Source organism: Rhagoletis zephyria, unplaced genomic scaffold (assembly GCF_001687245.7).
Source record: "Rhagoletis zephyria isolate East Lansing unplaced genomic scaffold, Rhagoletis_zephyria_1.1 Rzeph_scaffold_00998, whole genome shotgun sequence".
NCBI lineage: Eukaryota > Metazoa > Arthropoda > Insecta > Diptera > Tephritidae > Rhagoletis > Rhagoletis zephyria.
The window spans coordinates 71370-81794 of NW_016158082.1; the positions used below are offsets into that span (position 1 = coordinate 71370).

Consider the following 10425-nt stretch of genomic DNA (forward strand, 5'->3'; position numbering starts at 1 on the left):
TTGGCTGTACTTCGGTGTTTTGGCTCGGTTGGCGAATTTGGTTTATTGTTGTTTGTAATAATCTTTCTATTAACGCGTGCGGGTATCTGTTTTTGTGCAATATGTTTTTTATTTTCCTGTTTGTTTTGCTCTGTAAATTCTTCGTCGCTGAGCAGATGGACTTTTCTAATAAGACTGGCAGCGGTGTTTATTTTTTGTTTCCATGGGTGATTGGAATGAAAATTTATCAATCTCCCCGATGCAATGGATTTTGCATACCAGTTCAGCAGAATTCGGTTTCTCTTTTTATGCACTTCTACATCTAGGAAGGAAATTTTCTTGTTTTTTTCCCTTTCGACTGTAAATTGTATTTTTGTATGTTGTGCATTTAATATTTTTAGTATGTCTTCCGCGTCTTTTGCTTTAATTATTGCAAACATATCGTCTACATATTTATTTATGTATTTTGTATGTATGTCGTGTTGTTTAAGTTCAGCTATGCTGTCGTCCAATATTTTGTCAAGTACGATGTCCGCTATGGTAGGGGTTACCCATTGGCATGCCATAAATTTGTTGATAAAGGGTGGTATTGTATTTGAAGTAATTGTTATCCCGTTAGCAAAACTCGAGTATGGTATGAAATTCTTTTCGTGTAATGTTTGTAAAATTCTCTAATTTTTTCCAATTCTTCATAATTGTCTGTATGGCTAAATGTATCGGGATATTCGTAAATAGTGATATGACATCGAATGATATTAAAATTTCATCTTCTTCAATAGTAATATTTTTTAGATTTTCCTTCAGTTGATAGGAATTCCTTATATTATATTCGTCAGAGATTATGTTTTTTAAAATGTTGCCAATAAACTTCTATAATTTGTAGCAGGGAACATTTGTAGACGAGGATATTGGTCGGACAGGTGTACCGGTTTTATGAATTTTGGGTAGTCCGTATAATCTAGGAGCATTAGCTGCTGTGCATGTCAAGTGGAATTTTTGTTTTACGTCAATTTTTTTCTGCTTGAATAAGTCGTTTACTATATTGTTGTTTTTCCTCAATAATTGTTGGGTAGGATCACTTCTTATGGTTTTGTATGTTGTTTTGTCATTCAGTAATTCCCTCATTCTATCTTCGTAATCCTTTTTGTAGATCATTACCGTTTTATTTCCTTTATCTGCTTGTGTTATTATTATTTCTTCCTTGTGTTGACCTATAAATTTTCTGGTGTCTGCATACGTTTTCAATATAAATTTTTCTTTCGTATTGTTACTTAATCTGTCATAGAATGTATTGATTCTTGCAGAGATATTGCTTCTTGTTGCATCTTTTTCCCTTTCGTCAGTAATATCTTGTATGCCTTGCTCTAAGTCGGCAATTATGGGTATCGGGGAACATGTTTTCTTAGACACCGGCAATACGAATTTGCCTCCAAGTGACAGTAGCCAACGGGAATACTTAGGCATGGGAATATCTGTTTTATTTATAAACCAATCCTCATTAAATCTTATGCCAAATTTTGTTATATTTTTTGATATTTGCTCATCTAGTTTTTTCTCATGTAGTTTCTGCGTGTCTATTGAAACTTTATTAGAAAATTGTTTCTGATTTTCTATTATTTTCTTGTATTCTACTTCCATAAGTCTGCTTTTCAGTAAATTTTCCCCATGTTTAATGTTGGTTGTGACTATTTTTATATTAATATTTGTTTCCTTAATNTCATAAGTCTGATTTTCAGTAAATTTTCCCCATGTTTAATGTTGGTTGTGACTATTTTTATATTAATATTTGTTTCCTTAATTCCTAAATTGAGGATTTTGAGCAGAAAGCATTGTTCTAGTTTAATAAGTTCACGTCGGGTTGTGTCTAGTTTGAAACAATGTGAGAATTTTCTACATTTACCCTGTAAGTGGGGCGGAATGATACCGTAGTCCTTACATCTTAGTAGGAACTTTAACCTCTCCTTTTGTTTTGTCAATTTTTTCATGTTTTTGTTGTATTGCTTTATTATGTAGCATGTCTCGTCGTTGTATTTAAGTCTTATATGTTGGTAAAATTGCTTCATGTTTACTTTTTTTGTTTACCTTTTTAGTTGTTTTCTCGGGTTTGCTCACCGATGGTAATAATTGTCTTTGTATGGGCCAAATTCCAATGAATTTTGTTTGCTGGGTTGGAGCTGCTTCGGCCGATGGAGTAAAAGGCGAAATGCTTATATTTTTCCCTTGTCCCTCCTACGCGTTTCGACACTCTCGTGTCATCTTCAGGGAGTCTGTTTTATTTAAACGATAAAAAATAAACATGAAGAACGAACGAAAGCCATGATTAACAAAAACATAATAATAGTTGCATACATACATATATACAAAACCATAGTTACATATGTACATGTATACTTGACACTAATTATCTACACACATAATATCACTTGAAACTCACATTAAATATTGACAAGAATTTTACATTAATTTGCACACATTGAAGGTAATACAACATTTAGGAAGAATTATTGAAGTATTCTTATTTATATTTTAGTTTTAGTACGGCTGCATATGTGTTCTTCATGTTGTCGACGTCTTCCTTAAAGTTGATTGCGTTGTCCAATTGTTGTTGTATTCGTAGGCTCTCCAGTGTCATTCTCCTTCTTTCTCCTCTTTCGATGTCCAAATTTCTGTGTTGCCGAAGTCCGCTATATGTTCGTGCGTTGTTAAGTGTTGAGCCAGTGCTGTTGTCATCTTTTTGTTTCTCGCGTCCGCTCTGTGTTCATTGATTCTTATACCTAACGCTCTTTTTGTTGTGCCTACGTAGCATTTATTGCAGCTTTCGTTATCATTGCCCTTGCACTTTATTTGGTACACTACATTGTGTTGTTGCTCCTTTTCGATCTTGTCTTTGGTTTTCGTCAACAATTTGTTGATTGTGTTATGGGGCTTGTGTGCATATATCACATTCTCATTTTTTATTGTTTTTCGGAGTACTTGGTTATTTGTAAGTCCTGGTATGTATGTCACCCCAATGTATTTTTTGTTAGTGTTGTTTGGCTGTACTTCGGTGTTTTGTCTCGGTTGGCGAATTTGGTTTATTGTTGTTTGTAATAATCTTTCTATTAACGCGTGCGGGTAGCTGTTTTTGTGCAATATGTTTTTTATTTTCATTTTCATTTTGTGCTAACTTCGAAACTAATAGCTTATTTTTTTGTTAAATGTGCTTTAAAAAGGACCTACTGCCAATAAAGCCTTGTGGAGTGGATTGCAATTTTACCAAATTTTTTAATGCTTCCATTTAAACATCTTTGTGGAAAAACAGTTTTTTGTTCAGAATTGCTTGTTTACGAAACATTTGGCATAAGTTGAAATCATAGTGATGCCGTTTTCTTCCGTTTCTCAATGGATTTTATACTTGAAAAGGCTCCAAAATATGTATGCAATACTTCTACATATCGTCGTTTAAAGTACAAAACCGCACATCAAAAAAATTCAAAACCTCGTATGTAAGGTTGCCCATATTTTATAGGACATAATATATATGTTATATATGTATATATATATTATAAAACATGTCCTAATTAAAAACGGTTATCTCTTTTAAACTTAATTATCGCTTCTCCTTATGTCTAAAACTATGTTCCCATTAGCGTAATTTTGAGGTCAATCTTAATTTACGCATAAATTAAGTACAAACTAAGTAATTTCGCCTTGTAAAGTCTCTCAGTAAATTAAGTTGAAAGTACGTAGTTTATCTTAAACCAAGAACCAAATCACGAACAAATCAGTGTCGGCTCTAATTTTATCGATAATAATCGAAAAAAGTATTGTCCCATGACTGATATGTCATTGTGTTTGGACGTTTTTGTTTTTAATAATCGCGCGTGGTAGTTTGTAAAATATTTCCAGAAGCTTTCTCTTTTGATCACCCATCTAAAATCTAAAAAATTACCACAAACAACTCAGAATATAAAAATANCTTTAATGTAAGCAGAAGAAAATCGATATTTTAGTAAAGTTTTAAAATTGAAATTTTTCATCTACTAAGGATAAAAATAACAATACCGTATTAAAATATAGTTTATAAAACTTCCCATTACAGCGTTGCATATAAAATTATAATTTCAGATAAGCTCAATTAAATCTGTGAGTATTCAAAAAAGCATGACGCCATATGGCATCAAAATAGCGAAAGGGTTAAAAGACATAACTTAAGCGGTTACAGCGCTAAACAAAAGGAAAAGTTAGAAAAAATAGCAATGCGGTGTGAAGGAAATATAAGACCATAAAATGTTTGTTTGTTTCGTTATTTCTCTGAACCTTTTAAGATATGACACTCCATTCTTTGCAGTAGTTTGCAAATATACACTAATTGTTCTAAAATCGCAAACATTTTCGTGGGATGTTTTTCTTTGATTTCGAATTACGATCATATTGTACCGAAATAAGTGCGGTATCCCTGCATTTTGTAAAAGCCAGAAAGAAGCATAAACTGTATGAAAAAATGAAAGGGAGAAGTATACATGCCTTCTATAATTTTGACTTATATGTATATTTGGCAAGTCTTTGTGTAAAAAACAAAAAATACACATTTTCATTTCTTTGCCAGCTTGGAAAATATAGGCTCATTAAAATGTTCTGTAATGTCTTGTTTTTAAGTTTGTTATCATAGTGCTTTGTATTTTGATTGTCCACTATACGTGAGTTGCTTCTATTCAAAAAGTTCTAGTACAAAGAATTTCTTTGAGAAGAATTTGTTTGTTTATTGTTTTTAATTTTTAAAATTCATACCTTTGACATGTATGTGAATGGCGGAGTTACCGCTTTCCTCCTTTTCGGTGGATTTTTATATTAAAAATGCATCAAAATGGGAAAACACCTCCTTGGTATCTCTGCATCTGTTAAACTTTTTATGGGAAGATGTATGAAAATTCAATTTGCTAGAATTTCATATGCTTAACAGTATCACAACAGTATGTTTGCAGTATCTCCCCATAACTTTTCATATGAAAAAATGTATTAAATGCATCCCCCTCGATATCATTGAATTCCTCATTAGAACATGTAGTCCCTCTATTTTAGCGTATCAACAGTTCATATGGCTTCATACCATGTAAATGCACCATAATGCTTAAAAAATTTTTTAGTTTTACTTAGAAAAGTTTTTAGCTCGTCGATACTTTTTAGTGTTCGCGATATTTACTCAGTACCCTGCAAAAAACGGCTGACTATATCGAAAAAAAAACTATCGATTGTACGCTTGCATACATATGCACATACATGCATACATACATACATTAAAGAAAATTTTACTTCATTGCTTGCTGTGGTGCAAAATATAGAAGAAGTCGGTGAATTCAAAGAAACAATAATTAAAAATCAGTGTATTCAATTTGTATATAAAAAAATGAGCAAAAAAACCTTTTTAACGCTATGTCGATAGAGAAGAAAAAATTTTAGGCCAGTGCGCTTAGGCCGACTGTGGAGTCAGTGACTACAGAACCTAGGAATGGAGGCAGAAGGACCAAACGGCGTTGAGGAATTTGTTTTTGGCGACGAAAATTCAGAACCGATGAAAAATTAGAAGAATTGTCTGAGCTCTATAAAAGCTTGCGAAATTAAGTTAATATTCGACAATTTATTTTTACAAATAAAACAAACAAATAAAAAAACCGGACTGCGTTTTTAATTTGGTTTCATGTATTTTTTGATATTTCGATGCCATCTATTCACTTATTAATTAATAATTTTGATTATTTAGGAGTGAAAATAATGGCCAGAATAATCACCAATGGTTTCATCGCTAAACTCACTTGTACATCGCCAACTAGATGGCATGTATGTATGACCGAGTGAACATACTGTAACTTAGGGTTTACTCCAGATAATATTGTCAAGACAATTATGTCAAAATGATGTGTTTGTTGTAAACACGGCGAATTCATATTACAACAAACACATCCGAAATAACTTTCATTGGTTTTTTAAGGAAACACTATCCAAACGGCATTGCTTGATATCGCTGCTGATTTTAAGCAATCACAACAAACTACAATGCAAATGATCAGGGAGGAAAATGATGTATTTTTGGAAGAGCAGCGTCGGCTACATGCAGACTATCTCAGAGAAACAAAAGAAATAATGGCAGAGGATCGCAGAGAGACGAGAGAGATGTTGTTGGACATTCTCAATAGATAAACAAGACCATTATTTACTCGTAAATTGAATGCATACAGACTGCGAAAAAAGAATAGAAACGTGTGACTTTGATTCTCTTTTCGTTGTTTAATGTTCATTAATTTACATTTTTATAAAAGTGTAGCTAACAAGGCCAATATAAATTCATGTCACAAACTTTGTGCGAAAATTTGGAAAAATCAAAGCTTCATTAAATTTCAAATTTTAATTAGAATTTCTAGAAAATTTGGTATAAAGATGTGTAGCCTATTAAAGTTTTGTACAATAAAGTACAAGTGAGAAGTTTCTTCGTTAAAATGCTTGACACTATCAGCAAAATAAATTATTAAAAATCAAAGAAATTTTTCACCAATTTCACACTTGCACTTCCAAACTTTCTAGAAATTCTAATTGAAAAGTTTAAAGTTTTGAATTTTTTAAATCGGTCTTGTTAGCTATACTTTTATAAAAATTAATTAACATTAAACAAACGAAAGTAACTTGTCAAAATGTCGCGTTTATATGGTTTTGCCGCAGGCGGTAAAAAGACTAGACTAAGCCCACAAATTTTGGGAAAATAAGCTTTTTTTAACAACACTCAGGGCAATCACTGAATCCTTCGTAGTCTGAATTTTAGTCAAATCTACGTAAATGCCCTTACTGAATGCGAATAGCTACGAACGAACCTTATACTTTGAATACATACATTCGTACGAAATCGGATTCAGTGATCGCATTTTCGTAGATTTAACGAAAATCGGACTAAGATGGATTGAGCGATAGCACAGACTTATAACTAAACCCGAAGACTGAATAGCTGTGCCTAATAATTTTAGTTTTTTTGAATGAATTGAAATTTAATTTTAATATTTATTTATTATAATGTATTGAAGTGAATAATACCTGTACGCATTGAAATGAGCTCATTTATTAATTAATATTTACCAATCTTTTTTAATAACAACTTTCCAAACTAGTTTTTGAGAAATTAATTTTCCAAATACATATATAGGTAGGTATCTACCAACAATTTTTCGAAACTCCGTTTTTCACATTTTGAAAAGACAAAGACATTATAAAAATTGTTGCCTCTTTTCCTTTCGTTGATTTAATGTTTATTATTCTTTTATGAAGGTATAGCTCACTATCAAACATTTAGAAATGTTCGAGGAATTTTAAAAATGTTAACTTATTCAAAATTTTTAAAATAAAATTCTAGGTATGCAGTTTTGTTGAAAGTGTTGCTCATTTTCTCCACACAAAAAAAATTGTCGAACATACTTTGTGTTGAAGAACCTTACTTCATGCTATACTTTATAGTTTCATAAAAAACAATAAGCTTTATATTAACGAAAGGAAAATAGGCAAATATTTCTAAATTGTCTCTTCCCTATTTATATTTTAGCCACCGTACATATATATGTACGTTAGGGTGGTCCTTGAATGTAGAAAGCAAGTTGTTCATCAGATTTCTTAAGCCTCAACCCCTACGTCGATGCTACTGTAAATTTTGGTCCCGATTGGAGACGGTTAATTTTGTCCCCTATACGACACCCCTTAACCGTCTCCAATCGGAACCAAAATTTATATGTGATATCTGTGATCGTGGTATTACCGATTGAGTGGTTTAGACTGAAAAAAATCGTTCATTTGATTTTTTAAGGACCACTCTAATGTACATATTTAGATCGATTCTTGCTAATCAGCTCTAGTTCTGATTTCACGCAACGGAAAATTATTTGCCATGTAGTTTTTGATGTTGTCTCTTATATGTTTTGGATCGAAAGATTCGTCAGAAATAATTCTTGTGCAGGTAATATCATTAGGCTGAGAGTAAATATTAGCAGTATCCTCGAAGTGATTCCACCTATTGCAATAGGGTTCATTTTGTTTCTCACAAAATTTGTGAAGAACTGAACAAGCTACCACAAGTTTAGGAACCATATCGATGGAAATATCTGTGCGCTTAGAGAGACAGCGCCACCTTCCCTTGAGCCTACCAAAAGCGTTTTCCACACACACACGCGCAGAGCTCAAGTTGCGGTTGAATGATTCCTCCCTATGTGTAACTGAACCGGTATAGGGTTTTAATAGCCACGAAAGCAATGGATATGCTGGATCTCCTACCAGCATTAGGGGTGTGCTCACATCGTTAATCATGGTAGTGTATTGTGGAATTACTTGGGATGCATGTATGTAAATACCAGGCTCCTTAAATACTGTCGCATCGTGAACACTTCCAGGAAACTTAATGCTTACATTTCTAAACCTAGAGTAAGAAATGCCACATTACAATTTAATCATTTGTAAAATCTTATGAAATTTATTTACTTACATATATTTGTCGTCCACAATAGCCTGCATTACCATCGATGGCCATCCTTTGCGATTAATGTAGTCCAAATATCCTTTAGATGGTGGCAAAACCGGAATGTGTGAACCTATTCAAAAATTTCTATATATTATTTTAAGACAAGGCGCTTATCCCCAGCGATCTACTAATCGTATAGAGAAAAGTTATTTATCAAGGTAAAGTGCTCGATCTGAAACTTTGCATAAAGTTTTCAGATTAAAATTTGATATTAATTTTAAGTTCTTACATTGAGCAAAGCGTAACGTTTATTTCGATAGATACGTCAAAAGTGATTTATAATGTAAAGTAAAAATTTAATTAAACATGTGGTGGTCCCATGTCGAGCTGAGGTTGATACTGGTAATCTTTATGCGTAATACTTGCCTACTAAACATTAATTTTCACCTACCATCTTACGTACCTACCTAGCTTACGTATAAACATAGTAATAGACAACTGTCAGTTTATCGAATCTTGTATTATTAGGTTCATTCCTTATCTTTTTGGACTAAAATCTGAAAAGTGTCAAAATGCCAGAGCGTAAACAAAATGCGCTCACTAAAAGAGAATAACAGGAAAAGTAAAGGAACGCAAAAAACCAAATTTTTAGTCCAAAGAATGGCAACAACAAAGCTAACGTCAAATAAGAATGAAAATGTATGTACAAAACACATTCACACAAGCACAAGCACAAGCACAATAAACACTTACTATATCAATTATTTTTTGCCTCCTTCCAATTTCAGTTTACTTTTTTTACTTTTTAGATTATTCTCACTTTTTGCATATTCTTTAATTTCCGTTAATTTAAATTTAGTTGAGTTTGACACTTTTCAGGATTTTGCCAGAAAAAATTCTTCTGACTAAATCTGACTACTTCGGACTGATGAGAGTCACTCTCACTAGGTGTTGCTCTGTCATTTTAGCTGTCATTTCCGAGTTAAGGAACGCTTTTTGGACTAAATCTGACTACTTCGGACTTTTTCTGACTATTTCTGGGAGATAAGGAACGCTCCTATTGAATCATGGCCTTACTTAGTGTTTACACCGGACAATATTGTCATGACAATTATGTCAAAATGATGTGTTTGTTGTAATATGAATTCGATGTTTATACGTAAGCTATTTGCAAATAAAAATAATGTGCAAATACCTAACTCACTGTTTATACGGCAGTGGGAAATTCTTATTCAGTGTTGCCTGATTACAAAAAGACAATATTATGGCCACACTTATGCAATTGGATGTACATACTCTGTTCCAGTACCCGTCAGATTTACTGGATTTATTCAGAAGTCGTTACCGTACAAAAGTGTATAATTCGGCAAGTCTGAAGGGTACTGGAACAGACTAACATATGTTTTAATAAAAATTTTTAAATGTTCGACTCGGAAATTATTACTGTCCTTTCAATACAATTACTGCAAAAGCGAAAGCGAATATTGCATAAAAACCTAAAAGAAAAGCAATTAGGCTTTTTGGCGGCCTGTGAAAAAAGAAATTTCAGACTCCAAAGCATTCTAAACACCATTAATACTGATCATTTATTTGCGATTGCGGTTGCTGNCAAAATTTCAGACTTTATAAAATTTCCCGACTTTGAGGAATCTCTTCAAATCGCTAAGGCGTTTGAGAAAATTTCAATCATTCCAAATATAACTGGCGCAATAGATGGTAGGTGAAAATTAATGTTTAGTAGGCAAGTATTACGCATAAAGATTAGGTGCGTTCGTTTAAAATCTCCAACAGAAACCAACCAACTGCCAAATTCCGGCGAAATGTCATCTGTTCGCTCACAAGAGAGAAATATCCAAAATAGTACGCGAACAGAAAATTTGCAGAAACTTGCAAGTTAGACGAACAGCTGATATAATTTTTGTTTACATACAAAAGTGTAAAATTTAAAACGTACGAAAAGTCATCGCAAAGTGTTATAC

The 10425-nt window shown here is 32.7% G+C and overlaps 1 protein-coding gene and 1 long non-coding RNA gene across 4 annotated transcripts in view; both read right to left on the minus strand.

The window, feature by feature from the left end:
• Positions 1-2750, minus strand: part of LOC108362382 (uncharacterized) — a 3583-nt gene extending 833 nt beyond the window's left edge. The window contains exons 1-2 of the long non-coding RNA XR_001847454.1: positions 2414-2750; positions 2062-2246 (exon numbers count right to left, since the gene is read on the minus strand). This is a non-coding gene — a long non-coding RNA (uncharacterized LOC108362382). The remainder of the gene's footprint in view (positions 1-2061; positions 2247-2413) is intronic.
• Positions 2751-7746: 4996 nt separating this feature from the next.
• On the minus strand, positions 7747-8955 carry LOC108362383 (putative nuclease HARBI1). Of its 3 annotated transcripts, none has more exons than XM_017615317.1 (3): positions 8736-8955; positions 8471-8576; positions 7747-8404 (listed from the first exon to the last, which is right to left on the minus strand). In XM_017615317.1, exons 2-3 carry the CDS (start codon positions 8503-8505, stop codon positions 7834-7836), a joined length of 606 nt encoding a protein of 201 aa, XP_017470806.1. In that variant the 5' UTR covers positions 8506-8576; positions 8736-8955; the 3' UTR covers positions 7747-7833. The 3 variants fall into 3 exon arrangements, with proteins under 3 accessions (XP_017470806.1, XP_017470805.1, XP_017470804.1); XM_017615316.1 differs by having other exon boundaries at positions 8471-8630; XM_017615315.1 differs by having other exon boundaries at positions 8471-8684.
• Positions 8956-10425: the final 1470 nt, after the last annotated feature.